The sequence below is a fragment of the Juglans regia genome, chromosome 2, assembly GCF_001411555.2.
Source record: "Juglans regia cultivar Chandler chromosome 2, Walnut 2.0, whole genome shotgun sequence".
Classification (NCBI taxonomy): Eukaryota; Viridiplantae; Streptophyta; class Magnoliopsida; order Fagales; family Juglandaceae; genus Juglans; species Juglans regia.
Genome location: NC_049902.1, coordinates 35,504,853 through 35,532,003, shown reverse-complemented (window position 1 = coordinate 35,532,003; position 27,151 = coordinate 35,504,853). Strand labels below are relative to the sequence as shown.

At 36.1% G+C, this 27,151-nt stretch overlaps 3 protein-coding genes and 1 long non-coding RNA gene across 5 annotated transcripts; 2 read left to right on the top strand and 2 right to left on the bottom strand.

Moving 5' to 3' along the window:
- Positions 1–5,003: 5,003 nt before the first annotated feature.
- LOC109014371 (21.7 kDa class VI heat shock protein-like) lies at positions 5,004–6,158 on the bottom strand. The gene is made up of 2 exons (XM_018996817.2): positions 5,723–6,158; positions 5,004–5,344 (listed from the first exon to the last, which is right to left on the bottom strand). Exons 1-2 carry the CDS (start codon positions 6,024–6,026, stop codon positions 5,058–5,060), a joined length of 591 nt encoding a protein of 196 aa, XP_018852362.1. The 5' UTR covers positions 6,027–6,158; the 3' UTR covers positions 5,004–5,057.
- A 2,021-nt stretch (positions 6,159–8,179) lies between these two features.
- On the top strand, positions 8,180–9,219 carry LOC109014368. Its single transcript, XR_001999717.2, has 2 exons — positions 8,180–8,533; positions 9,038–9,219. It is a non-coding gene; the product is annotated as an uncharacterized LOC109014368 (long non-coding RNA).
- A 2,962-nt stretch (positions 9,220–12,181) lies between these two features.
- Positions 12,182–20,086, top strand: LOC109014354 (formin-like protein 5). 2 transcript variants are annotated; one of them, XM_035687397.1, is made up of 8 exons: positions 12,182–12,393; positions 12,756–13,065; positions 14,224–14,980; positions 15,059–15,722; positions 15,811–16,013; positions 17,359–17,594; positions 18,556–19,421; positions 19,610–20,086. In XM_035687397.1, the coding sequence occupies exons 2-7, from the start codon at positions 12,898–12,900 to the stop codon at positions 19,405–19,407; spliced, it is 2,880 nt and encodes a 959-aa protein (XP_035543290.1). In that variant the 5' UTR covers positions 12,182–12,393; positions 12,756–12,897; the 3' UTR covers positions 19,408–19,421; positions 19,610–20,086. The 2 variants fall into 2 exon arrangements, with proteins under 2 accessions (XP_035543290.1, XP_018852333.1); XM_018996788.2 differs by having other exon boundaries at positions 12,182–13,065.
- Positions 20,087–22,099: 2,013 nt separating this feature from the next.
- LOC109014347 (histone H2A.6) lies at positions 22,100–23,421 on the bottom strand. Its single transcript, XM_018996779.2, has 2 exons — positions 23,127–23,421; positions 22,100–22,604 (listed from the first exon to the last, which is right to left on the bottom strand). Exons 1-2 carry the CDS (start codon positions 23,313–23,315, stop codon positions 22,389–22,391), a joined length of 405 nt encoding a protein of 134 aa, XP_018852324.1. The 5' UTR covers positions 23,316–23,421; the 3' UTR covers positions 22,100–22,388.
- Positions 23,422–27,151: the final 3,730 nt, after the last annotated feature.

Sequence of the window (27,151 nt, the reverse complement as noted above, 5' to 3'; positions counted from 1 at the left end):
GTAGGTTGTGATATGGTACTAGGAGTACAATTGCTAAGGGGTTTGTGGTCCATTTTGTGGAACTTTGAAGAACTCTCAATGAGGTTTTCTTATGGATAAAAAATTGTAGAAATCAGAGGTCTTGTTGCTACTCAATTAATTGAAGAGGTTCAATAAACAAATTTCATGGGCTAGAAAAGAAGAAAATCATCCTATCAATGCTGCAAGGGGAACCAAACTGTGAGCACAAGGCTGGAATTGATGTAGCTTTACTCTTACAACAATACACAGATGTCTTTCCTGAACCCCAAGGGCTGCCCCCCACAAAGGAACCATGACCACACAATTAACCTAATTCCCAACACTAGACCCATATCCATGAGGCCTTACCGTTACCCCTACTACCAAAAAGATGAGATAGAGAGGATTGTGCAGGAACTCCTATCATTGGGAGTCATACAACCGAATCAAAGCCCGTACTCATCACCCGTGCTGTTGGTTAAAAAGGCGGATGAGACTTGGAGGCTACGTGTGGATTATAGAGGGGCAAAATAATGTCACCATTAAAGATAAGTTTCCCATATCCGTGGTGGAAGAATTGATGGATGAGTTGTATGGGGTCACTATTTTCTCTAAGCTGGATTTGAGATCCGATTACCACAAACTTTGAGTTAAACCGGAAGATGTACTCAAGACAGCGTTTAAGACTCATAAGGGATACTATGAGTTCCTAGTGACGTTGTTTGGGTTAACTAATGCTCCCTCCACATTCCAAAGCCTAATGAATTAGGTATTTCGCCCTCACTTGAGAAAGTTCATTTTAGTTTTCTTTGATGACATTTTGATTTACAGTAAAATAGCCGGTGAGCATGAAATTCATTTGCAAAAAGCCCTACAGATTCTAAGGCAGCACAGGTTATATGCTAAATAGTCCAAATGTTATTTTGGATGCAGTGAAATAGCCTATTTGGGGCATCTAATCTTAGTTGGAGGAGTCCAAGCAGATCCTAAAAAGTTTCAGGCAATGAAAGAATGGCCGCTCCCGAGTTCCTTAAAAGCCTTACAGGGATTTCTGGGCCTAACGCGGTATTACCACAGGTTTATTAAAGGCTATGGAGGGATATCAACACCCTTGACCAGAATGTTAAAAAAAGATAGTTTTGTGTGGAGTGAGGAGGCTAAGGTGGCTTTTCACCAATTGAAAGAGACAATAACTTAACCCTAGTGTTGGCTCTCCCAAACTTCTCAATGCCTTTCACCATTGAGTGTGATGCATCAGGACACGTTGTTGGGGCTGTATTAATGCAATAAGGCAGACCCATAGCATTCTACATCCAAGCCTTGAAGGGGAAGTCACTAACTCTATCCACCTACGAGAATGAACTGTATGCAGTGGTTTCAGCCATCACTAAATGGAGACTATACCTTTTGGGGGCAAGCCTTTGTGGTCAAAATTGACCAGCAAAGTTTAAAATATTTATTGGAACCAAAAGATTGTGACTCTTATGAAGCAAAAATGGGTCTCTAAGTTGCTTGGGTATGACGTTGTTGTATAATATAAAAAGGGGTCCGAGAATAGGGTGGTAGATGCTCTATCAAGGAAGGAATAGGGGACCCTAATGGCTATTTCATTTTAGTTTTCTTTGATGACATTTTGATTTACAGTAAAATAGCCGGTGAGCATGAAATTCATTTGCAAAAAGCCCTACAGATTCTAAGGCAGCACAGGTTATATGCTAAATAGTCCAAATGATATTTTGGATGCAGTGAAATAGCCTATTTGGGGCATCTAATCTTAGTTGGAGGAGTCCAAGCAGATCCTAAAAAGCTTCAGGCAATGAAAGAATGGCCGCTCCCGAGTTCCTTAAAAGCCTTACAGGGATTTCTGGGCCTAACGCAGTATTACCACAGGTTTATTAAAGGCTATGGAGGGATATCAACACCCTTGACCAGAATGTTAAAAAAAGATAGTTTTGCGTGGAGTGAGGAGGCTAAGGTGGCTTTTCACCAATTGAAAGAGACAATAACTTAACCCTAGTGTTGGCTCTCCCAAACTTCTCAATGCCTTTCACCATTGAGTGTGATGCATCAGGACACGTTGTTGGGGCTGTATTAATGCAATAAGGCAGACCCATAGCATTCTACATCCAAGCCTTGAAGGGGAAGTCACTAACTCTATCCACCTACGAGAATGAACTGTATGCAGTGGTTTCAGCCATCACTAAATGGAGACTATACCTTTTGGGGGCAAGCCTTTGTGGTCAAAATTGACCAACAAAGTTTAAAACATTTATTGGAACCAAAAGATTGGGACTCTTATGAAGCAAAAATGGGTCTCTAAGTTGCTTGGGTATGACGTTGTTGTATAATATAAAAAGGGGTCCGAGAATAAGGTGGTAGATGCTCTATCAAGGAAGGAAGAGGGGGCCCTAATGCTGATTTCATTTCCATCTATAGAATGGGTGGATGATTTGAAAGCTACCTACACTAAGGATGAGAAATGATAAGGGATGATCAAGATGTTAAGAGAATGAGCACTAAGTTTAGATTATGACATGAGGAATGAACTGTTGCTATATAAGGGTAGATTGTACATCCCTAATGATGGGGAATTCAAGACCAGGGTCTTAGAGCTCATCCACAACAACCCGTGGGGAGGACACTTAGGGTATGATAAGTCACTACAGTGAGCTAATAAGGACTTTTACTGGCCTAGCTTAAAGAATGACTTGAGGGGGTTCATACGAAGTTGTGGCATGTGCCAAAGAGTTAAGATAGACAACACTAAGCCAAGTGGGCTGTTACAACCTCTTCTCATACCCTCGCAACCATGGACTCACATCACAGTGGACTTCATAGAGGGCTTACCCAAGTCAAGGGGGTTTAATAGTATTTGGGTGGTGGTGGACAAACTTCCAAGTTTAGCCACTTTGTTTCCCTTAAACACCCATATATTGCTAAAGACATAGCAGAACTCTTCCTCAAACATATTTTCAAATTGCATGGGCTGCCTCTATCTATTGTCTCAGACAGGGACAACACATTTACATGTGGCTTTTGGCAGGAGTTATTCACTTTATAGGGGTACAAATGTCTCTAACCACGACCTATCACCCTCAAATGGATGGCTAATCAGATGCTGTGAATAAAACCCTTGAAAACTACTTAAGGTGTTTTAGTGGGGATCATCCAAGTGACTGGGTCCTATGGTTACCACTAGCAGAATGGTGGCACAACACAACTACACATCTATCTACTAGGTTCACACCATTTGAAGCAGTATTAGACACTGCAAGGCTGAAAGTAGTGAAGAGCAATTTGAAAACCCATGATCACATATCCAAGCTGTTGAAAGAAAACCTACAAAAGGTACAAAATCGGATGAAAAGATATATAGATCTAAAAAGAAATGAGCAATCATTAGAAATTGGTGATTCAATCTTCCTAAAATTACAACCTTACAAACAAAGATCAATGGTGCATCACAGAAGCCTTAAATATCCCTTAGGTTTTTCGAACCCTTCCAAGTTTACAAAAAATAGGAGATGTGGCTTATCATATAAATCTACAAGAAGGATCTCGGATCCATCCGACATTCCACATTTCACTGTTAAAGAAGAGGGTGGGAGACAATGTTACTGTGATGCCAGTGCTACCTCCCGTCGACAACCATGGAATCCTTCGCCTTGAGCCTGAAACTGTACTGAATTGTTGAATGGTAAAGGCTGGTAACCAAGCTCGAGTGGAATTATTGGTGAAGTGGCAGGGGCATTCCAAAGAAGAAGCAACGTGGGAGCCCTATTCACGGCTAAATAGTACATTTCCCCAACTTGTGGGCAAGGTGTTTTAAAGGGAGGGGCAGTGTAACAAGCTTGGGTGTGGGATGTGAAGGAAGACGATCTAGGGTTTGCACAGTGGCACGAAGGGGAAATGTGATTGGGGAGGAAAGCCAGAAGCTTCTCATGCGTGGAAGGACTTCACTTGAGTCAACTAGTTCAATTGTTTACTTCAGTTTACTTTCCATGTCTTTAGTCTAAGAAGGGTCATGGGCCATCTTGTGGGCCGTAAGTCTCTTTTATTAAGTTGAGTGGGTCTTGTATGGGGCTGGGTTCGTAGTAGCCAGACCTGGGTATTTTATGTCTTGTTTTTTATTTACTTTATTGTGTTAATGGCTCAGCCCAGGGCCTAGTAAAGGTAAAACAGTAGTATATGGTAACAAGGAACTACCTCATGTAATGACATCTGAAATCTAATAAATAAAAACCCTACTTTTTCCTTGGTCTATTTTCTCTTTGGAGGTGCTCCCCTCAAAGTGAGCCATCTCTTTCATTTATATTCTTCCCTATTCTATTGATTGTGTTACATTTGCGTAAACTTTTCTTAAATCTTATTGATACTATTGCTTCCTTTTATCTATTGAAACGATACATACGTAGAAGAAATGACTTCTCTGATCATCTGTCACTAAATTATAAATTTTGGGCAGCCTATATTTTGCAGCTTTGGAATTAAAATGTTGCATCCAGTCTGTTTTGGATGGGAGCTTCAAATTTTGGAACAGGCCCCTCCAGCTGACAGTAATTTCCTATATAGTTGTACGTTCCTCGAGTATTTGTAATTAGTGAAGCAATGGAAAAACATTATATATGAAACGGATTTGGGCTTTGAACACTAGTTCAGCAGCCAGCTATATCTAGAGAAGATAAATGAAATACTTACCTCCAAAATAATAAAGATCAATGAATTGTGACTTAATTTGCTTCGAGGAGCCAATTAGCTAGCTAGCATGGCCCAAAGTCCTCCCATGTAAATTAACAATTTTCATGTCTCAAAACGAGATGTGCGTCTACTTACAACTAGGAGTTGAGTTACTTCATACAAAATATGATGTCTCTCCATCCATCTATCTTATTAGTGTTTGCTCTCCTCATCTTCCAGGCATTTTAAATTCTAATTCCCTGTCTTGATTTGATAAATATTAAGAGGTTTGGTATATATGATCTGTGTATATATAGAGGAAGAAGTTAGATCATGTTATCTAGATTGCATGAAAAGTTGTTAAAGCAGTTTGCTTTAATTTACACACCAACTTCAGAATCATTGGCAGCTACATTTCCTTGAGGATCACCATCCAAAAGGTTCATGGGAATTCTAATTTCCAGGAGTATGTCATTATTCACGTATGCCTCTATTTTCCTCCAATCCGCATCTTCTGGCAGCTCAAGCCTCCGAACATACCCATATTCCCACCAATTCTCACTTCTCCAGTTCTTTGCCTTGGACTGATCTCCTTGCTGCCTCCACTGCCCACTAATTTCAACAACCTTCCCTTTATCAACGAACACTTGAACATTATTCCCAACTCCTGTTTTAACACATAACTAATGTCACTGCACTTTATTACACTGCCCTTGTTAAAGCATGCAGTTTTTCTTAATTAGATTAAACATACATAAGGAGTTTTGGCCTTATCCCCAACTCATGATCATCCACGAGGTACTTAACATATTATTTTCTCATTCTTTAAGCTTGGAACCAAGATTCTATGCATGTTTTCGATATTAGGGTCCCCCTGTACCAGAAGATTTACCTTCGAGTTAAAGAATAATGCCTCTACTCCTTGGGTCTATATCTTGCAGTCTGACAACTTCCTAGTTGCTGTTCCCTTGGTTAATGAACATTAAGTTTGTAATTTAAATAGCAGAATCAGATGAAATTGAACAGAAAACTTTAGGTCTCTTACCTGGAAGTTCTGCTTTTAGTACATATTCATGATCTGTCTGAAACCAATCGACAGTGCTTCGGCCAGAACTCCGGAGATTAGATAACAAGTTATCTGACTCAAACTCCCAGAGAGGGAAAGCATCTGAAGGATCAAAGAACTTCCCGAACAAGAGTGGACTGAAAAGTGACCCTTCATTGAAAACCTTGTGCACTGTCGGGCTGCCTTGGAAGATGAATCTCTTGAAGACCTCTTCTCCTAAGATACACCATTTGTGTGGAGTTTGATCGCCTGTATGAACTTCGAGCTGTTTACGACTACCCATTGAAGATTAGAAGAGTAAAGTTTGAGAATTTGACATGGAGAGAGTGCTGGGTGGTTTGTTCCCTTATAGTGCGAGCGAAGCCTTTTGAAAAAGCAGTGCACCAATTCCGTGAGAATATTTAGATGGCTGTAAAGCTATTAGGAATATTTTTCTTTTCTAGAGATTTCTACCTCGTTCATAAGAATAAGTTATGGTAGGCGAATTACGGATGCAAAGAGACCATGTGGCAGCCCATGCATGCTTTCCATTTCTATTGTGGCAAAATGGAAATGTATTTAGGATATGTTTGGCAAGTAAGATGGGATACAAAATTTTCATCTCATCATTACAACTTTTTTAAAATTTATTGAGTTTTTACACGATGCATGTTAGTGTCCATGACTCCTTTTGTCCCGATTAGTTGTATTATTTGGAAACAGAAAAGACCCTTCCCTGACCCTGACCATGTCCCAATTAGCTGATATGCTCAAACCATTTGGCAAGAAGAAAAAAGAAAGGGGGATATCATGTGTGAAAGGAATCCTTTAAATGTTCTGTGCATGTTGTCAATTTGCACTTTCTCCCTCTTTCAATGCATACTTTTCATGTCTTTTAGTGGCAATAAAATTAATTTATTGATTACTGCCAAATAAAGAGGCTTTTATCAATGCATGTGATATGGTGTTGGCATCTGCAGGACTAATGTTTTTCCCCTCCAAAAAAGCAGGTTTGGTATATGCTTGATAGATTGTTTGAATTCATTGACATCCATGGGAAATCTGCAGGCACTTTGGACAGTGGGGCTTGCCCATGATTGTGTTGTGTTCCCAATTAAAAATTTAAAAGTAAAGTAGATGCAGCCAAACTTTTGAGTTACCGGACTTACATGGGTAAGGCTCGGCCTTTCAAGAGAGGCAAATAGCCAAATTGGACACATCAATACAAGTGAAAATAGGATATGGACAAATTGCTAAGTGTAGCCCAACTCTCGAGCAGACCCCTGCAAATAGGCCGAAAATGGTGGTGGTCAATTCCCATTAACAAGGTTAGATAGCAAAGTATTAAATTGAATGTGGTTGACAGAGCATTATTTGAAGTGAGATGGGGCTCCAAGCTCTTCTATTGGATTATTACAAAGGTGGATGTAGAACTTATTAAAATATTGAAATTTGATTTGATGCATGTAACAACCAGGTATAAAGCTGTTTCTCTCTTTTTCTTGATGTTTGAATATTTATCCTTGACATTAACTTTATCGAACCAAATCAGGTAAGGAATAAAGGGCAAACGACCAATCCCTCTCATATTCCAATAATAATGTTTTTTTTTTTTTTTTTGTTAGCTATCTTGCCAGTGAATAGGTGGGTTGCTACTAATTGTAGATGAAACAACTTGGCAGCTAGGCACATTTTGAGGCTAATTAGCAAAGTGACACATTTGTTGCTGGTTTTATTCTATAGAGTATGTATGGAGAGCCTTTTTTTAGAGATAAACGGTTTGTTTTGAAAAAGTCGGAATTGTTTTTTATTTTTTATTTAAAAGTTTAAAAAAATTATAATTATTAGTTTAAAAAAATTGTAATGATTAGTTTGAAAATTTTGTATTTAAATTATGTTTAGAAATAAGATTATATCAGATCAAATGAAAATTTTGTATCTCATTTAAGGCTCCAAACCTGCCGAAAAACTGTGTTGCCTTAGCTACTTGCAAGAACAACAATAAAATTCAGTTGAAAACTTGTAATTCTACACTTTGGAAGGATAATGTACTTGCATTGCTTGCAAATTCACAAAGGCTTTAACAAAACACTTTTCAAAATCAAATCATGCATTCTAATATGCCGCCCTTTTGTTAGTTATTACTTTGGTCCAGTCGTTGTTACCATCACCATATTTAATTAATTGTGGATTTTAGATGCTTCTTCTCACCTTAGTCTTGGTTAAGACTGTTCATCTGGATCGGATTTTTTTCCTGCCCTGTCCGGAATCCGGATTCTGGTTCCGGATTCCTACCCGGATCTGATCTGTTTCATAACCAGATCTGATCAGGGCCAGAACCCGCATTAGAAAAATCCAGATTAATCTGGGCCGGATCCGGTTATGAAACCGGTTCCGGATTTAAAATCCGGTACCCGGGTTATATATATATATATATATTAAAAAAAAAAAAGCCATATTCTTCAATCCTCCGTGCTATCTCCTCTATCTCTCTCTCGCTCTCGCTCTCGCTCTCGCTCAAAGTCCAGACTCCAAACCCTTTCTCACGATTCCCTAGCTCTCCATCTCTTTCTCTCTCTCGCCCAAAGTGTTAAACGAAAACCCTAGCTCTCGATCTCTCTCTCTTGCCCAAAGTCCAGACCAAAGTCTTCTCTCTTCTTTTCTCTTATCTGTCTAACTTCTCTCTCTCTGCTCTCTTTATTCTTTCTGTCTCCTTCTCTCTCTCGACCGAGTGCCGAAACCACAACCATTGCTGTCGGTGCTATCAGAGGCCACCATTCACAGAAGACATAAGCCTTTTTGCTACTCTCGGTATGTTCCTCTCTCTCTCTCTCTCTCTCTCTCTCTCTATTTTGAGCATTTAGATCTCTTCTCTTAGGGGAAGGTTTCTTTCGTATCTAGAGTGTGTTGGGGAAGCCAAAACCCTAGCTATCGTCGTCGGTGACTAGCAGAGGTTGTCGTTTGGCTAGATCTGCTCTTTTCTTTTTGGGTTTTATTTCGTAGCCCAGCTCTATAACCTGTTATGTTGTGGTAGTGCGTGAGTAGTGTTTTGTTAGATTTTTGTTTAGCTTAGATTCTTTGTTGTTATTATTTTGTTAGTTGTGATTGGTGGTGAATAGAGTTTTATAGACTTGTAGAGATATAGATTTTGATGCATATTGTGAATGTTGAAGGATGCTGTAGATTTGGATGTAGAAGGTATATTTTATAACTTTCGCAAAGGATTTAAGGATATGATTCTGAAATTTTTGTGAGTCCTTTGTGTTAAGGTTGAAAATTGGTTTGATTTCTGTGTATTGGTTGTTGGCGTTACAGATTTCAGAGGGGATTGAAGCGGAAGCCAATGGCCCTGATTAAAAAGTTGTAATTTTTCTTGATCATTGTTATTCTCATTAAAGTCCTGTCTAATGTGATGCGCTTTGTGATTAAATAATGGTGTTCTGGACTTGGATCTAAGTTAGTTTTACTTAATAATATTTTGTGTCTTGACGTTGTCATTCTTTGGCATTCTTAAGGGACATAGGGGAACTACTTCCAAATGGAGTTATTAAGATTATTGATCGAAAAAAGAATCTTATAAAACTTTCTCATTGAGAGTATATTGCACTAGAGTAATTGGAAAATGTTTGTGGTATCAGTCCAATTATTGAAGATGTGAGCTAATTTTCCAGTTCTTTATTTTTAGTCATTAGATTTATATATATATATATGGGTAACAAGCCATTTATTCAATAATATTCCCATTGCTTTGAAGATCTAGGTCTATCGGAACAACTTTAAGTCAATGTTGGTTGCAGTAGTTGTACCACATGAAGAAAACACCAAAAAGTGGGCATATTCAAATGGTCACATGAGTTCATTTACTGAACTCTGTTCCCTTGATCAGTTCAAGAATTATGTGCCATCTGAACTGAAGTCTACTGCCCATAAAAACAAGGTAATATCTGCTTCAAATTTTAAAAAAAAAAAAATATCCAGAGACTGATCAATAGAATAGATCTGTCTACTATTGTGTGCCCAACTTTAAAGAAGCTACCTTTATAGTTATAAACTTTTGATCACTTATATTGTGTATTACAAAGCAGTGTTGTTCAGTCTGATAAGATGGTTAATCTATTCACAGAATCACAATAGGTATTAGATATTATCAAACAATATAGTTTGTTTGATTCAACATGTGCAGGTAAAAATATGTTGAATGTGACAATCTCTTGTGGTTTTAACCTTTTTTTTTTGTATTCAAATCTGGATCCTAACAAAGAGCCACAGTTGAAATACAAGAATGCAAATTGCTGATGGAAGAACATGTTATTGATTTATAATTCATTTATTGTAATTTTGTATTTTGTAATGTAATGTAATGTATAAATACCAAATAATATAATATGTAGTGAATTGTATTGTGTTGCATGCATTTTAAATATTATATTTCTTTTTCTTAGATGCATTTAGGTAATTAGTTGTTTCTAACTTTAGTAATTTTTTTACATAAAATTTAGCTTTCCATTTTCATATATTTTTATTATTGTCGACAATGTTAACATACTCATTGAAAACATTTATTTTATAAAATTAAACAAATAGAGTTTGAATGCTATATCAACATTTATTTTATGAAAAAATGTTCAAAACAAGTAGGCCTTTATTTATAAAATGAAATTAAAAAAAAACCGAGTTTAACCCGGAATCCGGGTTCCGGCCCAGGTCTGACCGGAGAAGACCCGGTCCGGGTTTGAAATCCGGATTCTGGTCCTGGTATACCCGAGTTCCCGGGCCGGAATCCAAATGAACAGTCCTAGGACTCTTGGTCTTAATTTTCATATAGGGATCTCACAAAATACATGTCAAGCACTATATTTAATGTCATTTTAAATATAAAATAAACCACGTGTGATTTACAGAATGAGTTATATATTATATGTTGTCTATTTAGTACCATTGCAAAATTTGCTGTCTAGAATTGAGATAAAATTACAAAAAATCTCAATCAGATATTTACTTTAAATATCTAAGAGGAAAAATAACTATAGATACAATATCATTTTGGATGATTGATATTTATGATTTGATAGGCAGTGACGAGAGGTGACGCTCTCATTTGTTTTTATAGATGAGATGAGATAAGATGAGTTAATATTAAAGTTAAAATTTGAATAAAATATTATTAGAATATTTTTTTTTTTTAATTTCAAAAAGTTGAATTATTTATTTTATTTTATGTAAAAAATTAATAAAATTATAATGATTAAATGAGATGAAATAAAATGAGTTGAGAAGAGTTGAAACATTGTATTTATTAAAGAGACATTGTATTGGATGCCTATTATGAGCTCTAATAAGGGAAATTCACTAAAAGACAATAGAGTCAGTCGTTCAGGGTGTACAACTTGGAATTGATCATGGAAAGATAAGTTTTTCAATTTAGAAGTTGATGCCGGTCTCGATTATATGCTAAATGCTAAATACGATCATATACAAATATTAATATAAATTACAAATAATTATTATGTAATTTCGAAATACCGATACGAGGCAATTCTAACTTATTATAAAATGACGTGTCATTAAAATGTAGTATTTATATAAATAATTTAACTGGCATATCATCATCTTCTGATTGTATGAAGGCGCCACACCATCCATATTTTAAGAAAATTTATTAATGTAAAAGACTTATTGCATGGAAGTTTATGCACTAAATTTTGTACTAATACTGATATGTAAGACATCCGTTTAATAAAATGGTATAAATTAAAAATGAAAATTATTTTTATGAGATAAAAATTTTTATTCTTCTCTCAAAATCTTTTTTATTTTCAATAAAAAAAGCTATGTGATATTTGGTACATGATTTGTTCATAGCAAGTCTCTTTATTAATTATCTTACAAATACACAATCAAAGGCAAGTATTTATGATGATGGGTCTTGTTGCCTTGGCAAAAGCCTATGTGATGTAGGAAAGAATTCAGAGATTCGATCATTAAATACCACACGAGAGATGGAGCAAATATTATCACAAAACAACATCGTTGGCCTTATTTAGTCAATTTATTATCGTCTACGCTTAACAGAACTCTTAAAAGTCTGTTTGGATTGTAAAATATTATAATTTATCTAATCTCATCATTATATTTTTTTTAAATTTTTAAGTAAAATATAATAAGTAATTCAAAATTTTTAAATTTTAAAATAATAATAATATTAAAAAATAATATTTTATTTAATTTTTAATTTTTATCATAAATTATTTAATCACATATCACCATCCAAATTGTACCTAAATATTCATTTATTAAATTAGTTTTCTTTAAAAAGAGAGTTATATATCATAAATCTCGCAATTATTACACCGGAAATGAGAAATGGAAAAGCTACGTGGCAAATACCCATTAGAGAACTGTTATTTGAGGGATATCAGACGTGGTAAGATTTTCTCATACAAAAACTCAAACAAATTTCAGGTCCCTTCCAAAAGGCAAAAGCTACGCAATGAATTAGACGCGTGAAGTTCCTAAATCGGACCAAAAGATCTGAATAAAAAAGAAACATCCGCAGAAGTTCGCGTTAGGGAAAAGAAGAAAGAGGGTCCTCATTTTTCACTCTTGGCAGCTTTCAAACGAAACCCCGCGAAGCAAAAATTCACCTTTTCAACATTTCTTAGTCAACACCGGTAATTCTTCTACGTACATGTACAGCTAATGTTTTTTAGCTTCTTTTGTTGGATCTGGTCATAATCGAATATTTAATTCGAAGATTTCACGTAGAATTTTCAGAGCCTCTTCTGTGGAAAATCAAGAGGAAAAACTTGATTGTAATGGTCGTGTTTGAGCTCCTTTTGCGCGTTTTTTATTAACGCTCGGTGGGAGTCTTACTGAGTGCGATTTTGATTCTGTATTTTGGTGGTTTTGGGGAAGAAAATTCTGCGTTTTGTTTTGTGCATTGAGCTTTATTCCAAATTTCAGATTTTGCTCAGAAATTCTTTGTGGATGTTTGAGGATTTGGATATACTTGTTTGTAATGGGGATATTTTAGGGTTTCCTTGGAAAAACTCGAACTGGGTCGGTGGCGTGTGGTTAAAAACTGAAGCTTCTGGGTGGTTTTGGATATGAAGCTCTTTTTGTGCTTGTGAGAGGTTTTGGCATTGATGAAATGAGAAGGACAGTATGCGTTTGGAATGATTATTCAACAACTTATGGATCTCATAAAGACAAGCTCTTTCCTTGTTTTGGTAAGTCTGCTTTTCACCTTGGCAGCTGTAAGTTCAGAAGAGAGGAACAATGATGCGGAAGTGTTTCTCGGGCAATTAGTTGATCCGGCGTCTGGGGAGATAAATGAAGACATGGTGAGAGACTACAAATTTTTATTTTCTTTTTTGCTTTAGTGTATATTGTTTTTTCTTCGAATGATTGTCTTGGGGAATTATTATCCTAAAAGCAATTAGGTATGCGGTATTCCATATTGATTTGGCTAGCTGGTTTTTACTTTACGATATTTTTATTTGTGCATAATTTATGTTAGGATTTTATTACACAGCTTTATGATCTTATTGCATTATAATAACAGCGCAAATAATTATAGGAAAAATAGTAACTCCAGTAATCAGTTCTAGAATTTTGCATCTTAGTTTCCTCATGATCATGGTAGACTATGCACCGGTCCAGGGCAAAGTTATTTCATTTGAAGTATTCTCGACTGAATATTGTACTTTTCACTAAAATTTATGCATTGATTGGTTTGAGGTGACTCATTTTTATGTCAAAAGTGGTAACTTCCATGCTGTATTTGAGTAACTTGTTCACTAGAATGTTTGAGGTGACTCATTTTAGGTTTTATCTCTTGATTATAAATTCTGAATTTCTATTTTTGGAAAAAAAATAGGGTAAAGAACTGGAAACAAAAAGTAACATGAAAAGATGGTTTAAAAAAATTAAATGTCTGCTTGCACCATATTTTATTAATAAGTTTAACTCTTAATGTCTTTCACGTTCATATGTGTGTTTGTGAGTTAGTGAATGTGTAAATACGATACATATTTAGACAGTTTTCAATTCCAGATGTATGATGAGCTTTACTCAGATTGTAGAAGATTGATTCGGTTCTTGCCTTGTTATTGTGGATAAATGATCCTAGCTTATGCATGTTGATATTATCTGTGTGCTTCAAAACAACCAAAATAATATTTGGGAGCACATATCATTATGCTTCTTCACACTGTCCACGTGCTTGCAAAGTACTGTTCCTTTTTTTTTCCCCCCCTTTTTCCCCCGTTGCTTTGGATTGGGGGTGGTGGCATTCCTTTTTGTGGATCATTTCTCTAGGCTTTCTTGAAGTCTCGAGAGTAGAGATTGACCTTTCTTGGATTTTGATACAACAAAGAACTATAATATTGTGCTTAAGAATGCACTAATGAACTTATAAAAAAGAATGCACTAATGAAATTCACTGACATTCTCTTTTACTTATCAAAAAAAAAAAATTCGCTGACATTCTCCTCCTGCAGGCAGAGGCAGTATGGATCAGTTGCAGGCAAGATTTGATCCATTTGAGGGAAGCTGTTAAGGATCTTAACTTATGCTTTCTGGATGAAAAATTCAACAGTGCGAATGACATCAATTCAAGATTTCGATCATTAGCGAAAGAGAACATTCAGAAAATAATCAGTGTCCTGCATCCCCAGTTGAAAAGAACACTTCTAGATTGTTTAAGAAAGAATAATATTCTCTTTCAGGTCTCTGGAGAAGAAGTTGGCTCCAAGATTTGGCATGCAAAGTATCTTGGTTCTTTATTTACCAGGCCTAATGCTCCTAGAAGGCATTTGGGTGCTGAATTGCTTCAGATTTCGGAAACACCATCCCTAGCACCTGCAGTTGGACCGCCTATTTCCAGTCCAACGCCATCTCCTGATCCAGCGCCCTCCCCTGCACCAGTGCCTTTCAGTTCTCCAGCTCCTAATCCCCAGAGCCCTGCTGTATCTCCCGGAGTGCCCCTCTTTCCACCAAATTTTAGCAATTCAACTTTTCAATCTTCAGCTAATGATTCTTTTTCTGGCAGTCCTTCTAATTCAAACGTTCAGGAAAATAAGCAAAGTAATAGCCATAAATCAGTCGTTATTGCTGTTGCTGTTACTGCATCGGTGACATTTGTAGTTGTGGCGTTGTTCTTTCTGTGCTACACTAAGGTTTGTAGCAAGGGCTCCAGAGCTAGACGAAATGATGAGAGGCCTCTTCTCAGCCTGAGCTTAAACGACTTCTCTGTTGGTATATATCTCACTTGAATACCTTCATCCGTAATTGTTCAACTTGAGTTTAATAATATTTCCAATGCTGTTCCTTCAGGTTCTTCAACAAAATCTTCTGCTTTAGGAAATACAATAAAAGAAGAGAAACTTCAGTACCAGTCATTTGGTAATGCCCACATTGAGTCAGGTTTTCTGCATGGCTCACCTGAATCATTGGATGCAACAAGCAGTGTTACTGGACAAGTACCGCCTCTTCCTCTAAAGCCTCCTCCTGGAAGGTTGGGGACCACCACTTCTGCACTGCTTCCTCAGAAGTCTCCTCCTGACCGGGCAGATCCTCTTCCTCCTGAGCCACGTTCTTCCTTTAGGCCTCCTCCTAGCAAAACTGCTCCTCCTCCACCTCCTCTACCACCTCCCTCTCTGAAACCTTCTTCTAGTGGGTCAGGCCCTCCCCCTCCAGGACCACCACCTCCACCACCACCTATACCTCTTGGCATCAAAACTGGTTCCCGCCCACCGCCACCTCCAAAGAGTGGTGTTCCTCCCCCTAGGCCGCCTCAACCGATTGCCTTAGGCTCAAAAGTAGCTCAACCACCTCCGGGACCAAAACGTGCATTAAATGCTATGTCTAGTGAGGAAGCTGGTTTGGAGGGTGACACTAATGCTCCTAAAGCAAAGCTGAAGCCATTTTTCTGGGATAAGGTTTTAGCAAGCCCTGATCAATCAATGGTTTGGCATCAGATTAAATCAGGATCATTCCAGTAAGTGGAAATTCCATTTGTATATGCATTTGACATGAATGAATACTGATGATTAGCTGCTCAGTTCAGTTTATTCCTACTTTTACAGGTTCAATGAGGAGATGATAGAAACTTTGTTTGGGTATAATGCTGTTGATAAAAGCAAAAATGAACGCAGGAAAGAATCTTCTTCACAAGATCCTTCCCCCCAGTATATTCAAATCATTGATCCAAAAAAATCACAAAATCTATCGATTCTTCTGCGGGCATTGAATGTTAACATAGAAGAAGTTTGTGATGCGCTTCATGAAGGTAGCTTATTCTCCTGTGTATTGTTTTTTATATTTTGTTGTTCACTATTCTAGAAGAAAAGACATGAAAAGTCATTATTGGACAATATTATAGGGAGACAATCTCACTATATTATAGCCACATTTAAGTGTTCATAACCAAGTTTTGATTTTTGTTCATTATCCCCCTCCCTCCTTTCACTCACAGTCACTCACTTTTGACCTGCACCACTTGTCCCTTGGGCATGCTATCTGGGGTTGCTTTCTAGGTTCTAGGGAAAAGTTACTTATCAAAAAACGAAAAAAATGGTTCTAGGGAAAAGTGGTTCTATTAATTGCCTATGCCTGACAAGGGCTTTCGGCCAAGTGAGTTTTTGAAAAGACTTGATCTATGCTTTTTAACATCTCGTATCTACTGAAGCTGTCGCAATTAGAAGATTTTATTGTTGAATGAGATGTACTGATATAAGTGTTAGACATTATGAAAGTAAGTAATACACCATCAAGTAGGTTGATACTCATCAAACAAAGCATGTAAATTATGATTTATCTGTGAATATACATGCTCTATATCTCTAATATGGGTAATAATATACTAATTCATGCATTTACTTTAGATGTCATATTTATATTACACATCATTTATGCACCATTTTCTTAATTTTTCTGTCAAGACCAATGGCTCTAAGCAAAAAGTCCCCGCCGGCAATAAAAAAATAATAATAACTGAAGCTGTTGAAATAATTCATTTTGAACAAGTAATAAGAATTCCATTATAAGAGTGAAAGGTGGAATCCAATAATGAAGCTTGAAATAATTTCTGAATGATGTGTACTGGAATAAGTATTAGACCTTTTCAAGGTAAGTTAGTTTACACTTTGTTTACCAATAAAAAAATTAGGTTAGTTTACACTATCAAGTTGATTGATATTTATCAGCCAAAATCCCTAGGGTTGGCTAAAATGGTAAAGGCCTTGGTCATGGTGGTATGCTCCCTCCAGACCTAAGGTTCAAATCCTCTTGAGTGCAAACAATTTCTTGGGGTCATCAGACTGGGGGAACTTCCCCTTGAATTACCCAAGGTGCACCTGCAAGAAACTCCTTGCCGAGGACTTGTGCACCCTTGGGACTAGTCGGGACTTTGTTCTTGGACACCCGGTGCCAAGAAAAAAAATATATCATCCAAAGCATGTAAATTATGAGGTATGAGAAAAGCTTATTCTCTTATTTTCTCTGAAAAAAAATTCTGTGAGGGCAAGGAAAAGAACCTCTTTTAAACAATTTACAAAAGTGATCATTCTGTCTGTATTGCATTTTTATTTGAATGTCAATGATAAGCATATCCTAAACGGCCTCTATTGAATCAGGAAATGAGCTTCCACCTGACTTTGTTCAAACTCTGTTGAAGATGGCACCAACTGCAGATGAAGAGCTGAAACTTAGGCTGTTCAGTGGTGAACTTTCTCAACTTGGGCCCGCTGACAGGTTCTTGAAAGCCTTAGTTGATATACCGTTTGCTTTTAAAAGATTGGAAGCATTGCTTTTCATGTGTACCCTTCAGGAGGAGGCAACCATAACTAAAGAGTCCTTTGCGACCTTAGAGGTAACACACTGGATCTCTGGGTTACATCACATATTGTATTTCCGGTCTCACCATTTAGCTCTTTAGTTCTCTTTGATGCATTGCAAAATTTACCTATCAAAAAAAATATTTCTTAAATCAAGTTGGATAAATCTGGTTATTAATTACCCAAATTGGCTGATGCAAATAATGAAATAGCAAACTGCTGGACATAGTGGAAGCTTATCTTGAGCTGGCATCAGATATTGACAGCCTGCATAAATACATGTAGCTATTTGGAGCTATTTAAAACATAAAAGATACAATGAAGTAGTACACAAGAACTAGTGACTTGATGTAATGAAAATAACTATAATATATCTTTCATCTCTTTGAGAGGAAAAATAAATAAATAACGAAAGACATGGTTATATAAAGCTGAGACAGCTCAGATACCAATGCTTTTTAATCTTTAAGGAGAAATTAATGTGGATTTTTTTCCCTCTTATGGTAACAAATTGTGGAGCTTCAAATTTTAATGCAGGCTTTGAAATCCAAAGCTTTTCATTTTCGTCAATCTGATTGCCCTTCAAATTAGACCTGCATGACCTGGATCTACTAATTATTCTTACCGATCAAAAAAAAATTATTCTTAGCTGAAGTAGTTGAGTATAGAACAAGATATTAGTGAATGGTTCAATTCTGCTTCCAATTTACAGGGGACACGTTTTTGAAATGGATCTATTCTTCAATTTGCACCTACCAAGTTGAATTACTGGACCAGGTTGAAGCAAACGATTTTGACTGGTGTTTTTTGTGTTTCATTTGGAAAATAGTATCAACACCATTCAAAGACATGCTTGGTACTTGCATTTCTATTTGTTCAGACCGTCAGTGCTGCATTTGAATGTGACCTAATCTGACCGTAGTTTCTGGGTCATCTTTGTTAAATTCTTTGCTTGACAATCTCTAATTCTTGGGGTATCTCTTTCTTATGCACCAGGTTGCTTGCAAGGAACTCCGAAACAGCAGGCTGTTCCTCAAACTTCTAGAAGCGGTTCTTAAAACTGGAAATCGCATGAATGATGGAACATTCCGTGGTGGTGCACAAGCATTCAAACTTGACACACTTTTGAAGTTGTCAGATGTAAAAGGAGTAGATGGCAAGACCACACTCTTGAATTTTGTTGTTCAAGAAATTATCCGCTCTGAAGGTGTAAGAGCTGCCCGTGGAGCTAAAGGGAGCCAGAGCTTCTCTAGCTTCAAATCAGACGATCTGCTTGAGGAAACTTCCCATGACACAGAAGAGCATTATCGTAGCCTAGGTCTTCAGGTGGTCTCAGCTTTGGGCAATGAACTTGAGAATGTCAAGAAAGCGGCAATTCTCGATGCTGACAGCTTAACAGGAACTGTTGCCAAACTTGGCCAGCAGCTGATTAAAACTCGTGACTTCCTGAACTTGGACATGAAAAGTATAGAAGAAGATCGTGGATTCCATCAAACACTAAAGAGTTTTGTGCAGGATGCTGAGATTGATGTTATGTGGTTCCTGGAGGAAGAAAGGAGAATCATGACTTTGGTGAAGAGCACTGGTGACTACTTTCATGGGAAAGCAGGGAAGGATGAGGGCTTACGCTTGTTTGTCATAGTAAGGGATTTCTTGATAATGTTAGACAAAGCATGTAAAGATGTTAGAGATGCAGTGAAGAGACGAACAATAACACAGAAAAAAGAAGCCCCTACAGTGGCGGCTTCCTCTGATACCCGCCAGCCCCTTGATCTCCATCAGCGCCTTTTTCCAGCAATCACAGATAGACGGATAGATAGTTCTAGTTCAGATGATGAGAGTCCATAGATTTTTTAGAAAAGGTAATTCAATTTTGTTTCATTGGCAAGCAACTTTTTTTTTTAAGTATGAGTCCATATGTAGGATTTAATTCTTCAACTAGATATAGGCAATGGAAGTTTGGGTAGCCCCAGTTTGTCGTCCTTTCCTTTTCCTTTACCAGATACTATTGGAATCTAAAGAAGTGGTTCTCTGTCCTTTGTTTAATCAGGTGGCTCTTATGGCAGAAATTCTACAGATATCTGCCCCCACGATCCTATCATGCATGCAGGGCTGATAAAGGACAACATCCTAGAAAGCATCAGAGTGTAGATGCTAGCACATGGTGTTTGCACTTCCACTGATAGGTTTCCAGTTTCCTTGTAACATTTGGGTGACTGAATATGACATCACAACGGAACAATTACCTTCATCTAGTTGAAGGATCCATCAGGAATGGATTAATGGTTCAACATGATCTCGCCTTAAATTAAACCCCATGTGCATTGGCAATTAGATTAAATGATGTTCGTATTCATTGTTTATTTAATTTTTCATTCTTTGTTATGTTGATATTTTTCATGTTTTGAAAGTGGAATATGTAACCTGAAGGTTTTATGTTTATAGTTGATCTTTTCGCTGTCATGAAAAAACAATATTGAATTTTTGCTGTATGACCTCTCAACAAATGTCACTGAGCTTTTTAGTAGCGAGTTTTTGTTTTTTGTTCTTGAATGATTTTGGCCGGAATTTCATAAGAGAACAACTGGTTCCATCCTAAACCGAACCCACTGTACCGGCTCAATCATTGAACACTAGTTCGGTTCTAGCCTACCTTAGCCTGGCCTTAGGTTCCATGTGTAATATACTGTTTCCCCCTCTTGAACAAACTTTCTGAATGCTACCCGACCAAAAATCAAAAGGCTCCTAACTGACCCCTTATTTTTCCTGACTCTCTCTGTGAAGGCATGGCTCAGGAGGAAGAAAAAGAAGCTCAGAACCTCCAAGAATTGAGTCGAGAACCTCAGATAGAACAAGAAGACAACAAGGTAGCTATCTGTTAAAGACCCAACTATTGAGTTAAAAGTCTTAGAACTGTTGGATATTAATTTGGTTAAACATTTAACCTTCAGGATCATAACATTCTAGTACACTTCCGAATCCAATGTCCACGGCAGTTCACTCTATCGACACTAACCATATGGTAGCTCTTTTTTTTTTAACGGCTTCACTCATTTATCAATATTTAATGACTTAATACTATGTTTATACATAGTACCAAAATATTTTAATCCAGCCTATAAGTCACTTTCTCCATGACTTGAACTCGTGACATAGTCCTTGTTCTGATAACAATTGTTAAAGACTCAATCATTGATTCAAAAACCTTAAGACTATTAGATACTAATTTACTTAAACCATTGTGATTCTTCACAGTACTGCTCTCAGCTCTTGTCATGCACAAAAACAATCTGCTCGTGTTTTTTTCTGTTGCAGATTTAGGAATCTTTGGTGATAAAACTTGGTTTGGTAATAAGGAAAAAGATTATAAGGTTCCTATTCAAATGTCAAAGAAGAGTAGTTCCCAAATTTATCTCCATTCCGGAAGAGCTGTTGCCTTGTTGGTCCAAACAGTGTTAAAAATCTCTGTTTTAAGTTATAATTTGAAGATGACGTATTTTTGTGGGAAAAGTTCTTATCTTTATGATTAATTTAAAATTCATGCAACTGTAATCTTTAAAATCAAAACAAACTCTAAAATACACCCAAAAAGCCCTCGAACCAAAATGGGTCCCGATCATCGCCTCAGCCCCAAAATGGGTCCCGACAGTCATTTTTTTCTGTATTTTTTCATGAAAGAGGACAAAGTCGCAATTTTATTAAAATGCAAAAGGTTCACCAGTTCGGACGGCGACAGCTCTCGGACAACTTTTAGGGTTAGGTTGGATTTATAGGTGAGATGAGAAGTTTTAAATGAAAAATAAAATTAAAAAATATATTATTAAAATATTATTATTATTTTAAAATTTAAAAAAATTAAAAAATTTATTATATTTTATGTTAAAATTTTAAAAATTTTATAATAATAAAATGATATAAAATGAAATCACGTATTTAACCTTAACGCTCTACGAGAAGATTGTAAGGATGAATTTAGATTACAAAATCATCTCAATTCATTATTATAATTTTTTTAAATTCTAATATAAAATATAAAAAACAATTCAATTTTTTTAAATTTTAAAATAATAATAATATTAAAAAATAATATTCTAACAATATTTTATCATCACAATTCAACTCATTCCAACGTCCAAACACATCCTAAAAGAAAAATGTTCATCATCGCTGCCGCCACAATGTGCTTTTACCACAATCCTTGATAAAACCTTAAAAAACTTGTTCGCGGTTTTATAAAAAATTTTAAATGCAAATCTTAATAACAATTCAAAAAAGATTTCAACTACTCAAAACCCAAACTCGCCCCACAAACGTTTTAAACATTTCGTGCCATCTAGAAACATCACATTTTTGGGTAAAAAAGATCCGGGTTTTGCTGATGCCAAACAAACCGAAATGGCAAATACAACACCAAATAAGTAAAGACATTTCTCATGTAGCAACACTGAATTCAATGGCCTCAGCATACACAAAAAGTCCAAAAAATGTTAACAAAATAAAATAAAATCGGAACAACTTTTCGGGGAAAAAAAAACACAGAGACGTCAGAATTAAGGCCTGCATCATTAATGTCATGAACTATGAATACATGAGTAATCTTTCAATTAAATTCGACATTATCTTCTATAACGAATAGAAGATCATTTATATTCACATTCACTACAACCGGAAAACCTAACTACTACCACCGACTCTACTACAATTCCACAATCACATAGGTACTCAAATCCTAACCGGAACTAAAAAAAAAAAAAACCATGGCGAAGAAAAGTGATTCTGATATCCAACACGTAGATGGACGAAAATCTAAACTCTGTCTTCACTTGAATCTAAGAGTCATCGTCTCCACCCGAGGCCTTTGAAGTTCCAGCCTTTTTCGGCAGTAGCAAGTTGTGGATGTTCGGCATCACACCACCATTGGCAATCGTCACGTCCCCAAGAAGCTTGCTCAACTCTTCGTCATTCCGGACAGCTAACTGTATGTGTCGGGGAACAATCCTAGTCTTCTTGTTGTCTCGCGCAGCATTTCCAGCCAGCTCAAGAACCTGAAAACGCCCAATGTTGTGAGCAATTAGGCATCAATTTAAAGCCCTAGTTTTACAGAACAAGAATAAAATTTAAAAGAAGGAATCCACCCAGACTGAGTAGCGGGTCTCTGATAGACCTGGATCTAGAAGTTACCAGGTTAATCAATATAAGGCGCGAGGAACCATCACTGAGGCATTTACATATTTTCCACTACTATACAAATGGACATATACTTGTCATCTTAGATAAATAAATATGAAGGAAAATTATAAACTTGAACATATAAATCATTTTGACGTATTCAAAACCCTAGAATTACAGAGAGAAGCAAAATATAGCACCATATCCTAGCATTTCAGGGGCCTTTCGCACAATTGCATTATAAATACACAAAAACATTGAATTTAGACAAAATTGCACAGAAGATGTAAGAATTCGAAATGCTAGATCTCACGACAAGGTGTATAGACGTGTGCATCGACGCCGTGCACAAGATTAATAACCAAAAAAAGAGAGAGCGATACAGGAAGGATTGATACCTCTGCAGCCAGGTACTCGAGGACAGCTGCGAGGTAGACGGGCGCACCAGCTCCGACACGCTCGGCGTACTTTCCAGCTTTCAGAAAGCGAGCGATACGGCCGACAGGGAACTGGAGCCCGGCCTTGCTGCTTCGAGACTGCGCCTTTTTGGAGGCCCCTGATCCAAGAGTTTTACCACGACCCGCCATTGATTTGAAGGACGAATGATCGAAGAGTCAGAGAGAGCGAAAAATGGGAGAGGGAAAACTAGGTCAGAGAAAGGGGGAGCGAGATAGCATAGATAATTATGGAGATGGAGCTTGGATATATATAGTAGGTGGGAAAAAGAATTGGACCAATGGGGTTGAAGCACGCAGATCAAGGGAGAGCACCGTTGGATTAGGATGGAGAGGAACGGTGGAGATCTTGAAACCACAGAGTTTTACCGCTTTGGCTTTGTTTAGAATTTGGATTGGGAAAACAAAGACGAGGGAATGGAAGTTAACTTTTGGGGAGAGATTTCGATGAAATGCGCTCGTAGTATTTCGGTAATCAGCTTTTTATCATTTCCATCTCACACATTGTATATATAATTTTTTATTTTATTTATTTATTTATTTGTTTTATTCTTTTTAAATTAAAAAAAAAATTATTTATTATCTATACGCTATACATTTAATAAAATAAAAAATAAAAAAAAATTATACGTGATATGATAGAGAAATAATAAATAAAGTTTTTCTTTAATAATTACACGGTGGAATTTGGTCCCGTTCGGCAGAAGAAGACGTGGAACGTGTCGAACGGTGTCGTGACCCACGCAGCGCTTTTGAATTAGCATATGCCTAAACACTCGAGCAACACGGAACATGACAAGCACAAAACGATTCTTTCTTCTTTTTTCTTTTTTTTTTTTTTTTTGGTCTCTTGGCAACAAAAAAAACGTTTAATATTTAAAGAAAGAAAATGATAAACGTATAATTAGTTTATAATTATTTTACTACTTTAAGGGTAGTTATGTAAAATTTAAATTATTTTTTTAATAAAATATCACAAATGTATTGGTTGATTTAAAATAAATAATAAAATAGTTTTAAATATAGTATTACCTATTAAAGAATTTCAACCTTATCGGCTTTTTTCAATTCTTCCTAATAAAATTAGCAGTACAAAAATTATAGTACGACACTTAAGGGTTAATATATATGAAAAATTTTACATAAAAATATTACATCACATACTTCCACCTAATTAATATGTAATTTTTAATTTTATTTTTCTATCTTATTACTTAAATATGTGTCCATTTAAATAGAATGACAAAAATTATAAACATTGGTTAAATATAAATGTCTGTTATAAGACTTCCTTGTAACATTTCTCAATAAGGCTTTCATTTTAGAAGTTGACCATAGGCTATAGCAAAAAATACAATACTATGCGTAACAAAGGCAAGTTCTGATGATGGATCGAAAATGAACTTAAACGAAAGAGAGACAAATACCATTAGGCCCCAAAAAAAAGCATTTGTAATACGATGTATGCTTTAATTGTCTTGACTAGTTGGTTTTATTAGCCCCGAATTTGAGCCGAGCAATGCCCAACCAAATTGAATTGGGGTAGTCCCTGCTTAAGCTTCTTCAGCTGCTAGCCTTTAGCTTGAAATCCAGAATTAGTTTACATCATGTGTGCATCAGCTGCGGACTTATTCAAACTCAACCCATTAAAACTCGCACCTAGTGTCATTTCTAACGGGAAATTTTGGTGCAATTTGGAGCTGTTATGATTGGACTTGGGTTTCCAAAACGTCAGCCTATATTGGGCTAACCTCATTCCAGCCTAAACTTTGGGAAAACAGAACAAAAATGAAAAGAAATAAAAGCCCAGTTCGAGTTAGATTGGACAATACATACTCACAGGCCCGAAAGCTTCTTTCTCATGACCCAACAACAAAATCACCAGTATTTGTGAGCCTCATAAACTGAACCAATCCAAACACTTCACGACATATGTTTTGTTTTCAAATAAGAATAATAATATTTAAAACAAAAATTCTATATCCAGTCATTTTTATGTACCTTTTTATGCACTTTATTAATATAATTGGTTTAAGTCATTTTTTTAATATAAAATAATTAATTTCATCAATCACATCAATAAAATAAGTAAAAAAATATACAAAGATGATTATAACATAATTCTATTTAAAAACGATTTGAAAAATAGCTACAGTATTCCAAATTACCAATTTGTCTTACTCACACATGTGCTTGCATTAATGGTTGAAAGAGTCCAATGTTCATAGATAGATAGATGGATACCAACCCCTTGAATATGAGTCATGACTTCATTGCTGTCTGAGGCCCCCTGGCTCCAACTGCCACTCCATTCATGGATGGCTTTTGTGATTTGTCACCCAGCAGTCTGCTTTGATAATGCTGCATTTCTCCTCCCATTTTAATTTTTTTTAAGAAAAAAATCTGTCTCATACAATTTTAAATTTAATCATTACAATATAAATTTTTTAATTTTATAAACTTGACAGTGAAAAAAAAATATATTGTTTAGCAAAATGACAAAAAAGAAGTCATAAAAATAAATTGAGCTAGTAAATATGAGAAATCTAATCCCAATTTCATGACTGATTATGACCAATTCAATTGTAACATTTTCCTATACCTCTATTTCATAACCATCTTGGTTTCCAAAATTGAACTTATATATATATATAAAGTATTCCCAATGGAGATTTGAAGGTCAAGGCTAATAATAATGAGGCCTGTTTCTCTGCAGACACCACTTGTTTTTTGGAGTGTGGGTTATCATTATTGCTGGTTCCCTCTAACCCACAAATCAAGGATGAACGTTAATCTAATATATAAGTTTCATTGTCTCTCTCTCTTCGTGCAACCCAAGCAATTTGGACTCATCTTATAAATTGCAAGGTTTTGGTCCCCACAAAGGAAAGCATGTGACCCCATTTGATTGATTTGATGGTGATGATTCTCAATTCAATTATCAATGATAATTTAAATCAATTAGCAAATGCATCTAAGTGACCTTTACTATATCATTAAAGTTTCAGTAAGTAGGATAGTTATGTTAAAAAAATATTATTATTCAGCTTCTTTTTTTTTTAAATAAATCTGCATTAATATACCAAGTACAATATAAATATTTTATGTAGATATTACAAAAAAGTGGACCTTTGTGACTATGAAAAGCAAGAAGGCATAGGGCAAAAACAATAAGGAGTATGCTTGCAATAATATTATTGGAGGATGTCTACCGTGCAAATTCATGTGCACGATTGTAAGACCGATATATTTTAATTGTTTCTTGAGAGGCAAATTTATTAAGCAATATTCCGATGTCCCCGGTAATTCTTTCTGCAATCTAATCTTAATTGTTTTTGGGATCGTTCAAAACTGTTATTATTCTTTGAGAGTCTTTTTTCAACTTGATTTTTTCCAACTGTTTGCTTTGGGCTTCTTTGACTCCAATCCAATGTATGCCGTCAATGCTTCACAATGTTCACGATATGATTTTTTTACCCTGCTGCTACGAACTGAGGAATAGACATTTTATCAGTGTTATGGATGGATTCAGCTTCTAACCCCAAATAATTAATTAATTGCATATACTAACCATTCACATGCTAAATACATTGACTCTTTTGGATACAAGTATTAATTATATGTACATGTACATGTACATGCATGTGCACGCTTTGCTAAGAAATTAACTTGCTCGTGTCTGGGGACTAATTAATGTTTTGTAAAAAAAAAAGAAAACAGAGAATCACATGTTATTAATTAATAATAATAACTCAAACAGAATGTAGGCCATCTCTGCCGATTGATGTGCACCCAAATGTCGTGACTCTATGATTGGGGAACTATTTGCTTTTGATCGCTTTGACCACAAAGTAGATATTTCTTTTAAAGAAAAATGGAAAATAAAAAATTATTAATTTAATTGATATTTATGAAAATATAAACCAAAAAATAATTTCCTTCCTCTTTTTTTATTTTTTCGTTGTAGG

Bases quoted from the DNA above. Each gene is read 5' to 3' on its own strand.
- LOC109014371 (XM_018996817.2), bottom strand. From the start codon at position 6,026: ATGGGTAGTCGTAAACAGCTCGAAGTTCATACAGGCGATCAAACTCCA. The intron at 5,345-5,722 runs GTAAGAGACCTA...GTGTTAAAACAG, and splicing joins ACTAAAAGCAGAACTTCCAG to GAGTTGGGAATAATGTTCAA.
- LOC109014354 (XM_035687397.1), top strand. From the start codon at position 12,898: ATGATTATTCAACAACTTATGGATCTCATAAAGACAAGCTCTTTCCTT. The intron at 13,066-14,223 runs GTGAGAGACTAC...CTCCTCCTGCAG, and splicing joins GGGAGATAAATGAAGACATG to GCAGAGGCAGTATGGATCAG. The intron at 14,981-15,058 runs GTATATATCTCA...CTGTTCCTTCAG, and splicing joins CTTAAACGACTTCTCTGTTG to GTTCTTCAACAAAATCTTCT.
- LOC109014347 (XM_018996779.2), bottom strand. From the start codon at position 23,315: ATGGCGGGTCGTGGTAAAACTCTTGGATCAGGGGCCTCCAAAAAGGCG. The intron at 22,605-23,126 runs GTATCAATCCTT...GGGCGTTTTCAG, and splicing joins TCGAGTACCTGGCTGCAGAG to GTTCTTGAGCTGGCTGGAAA.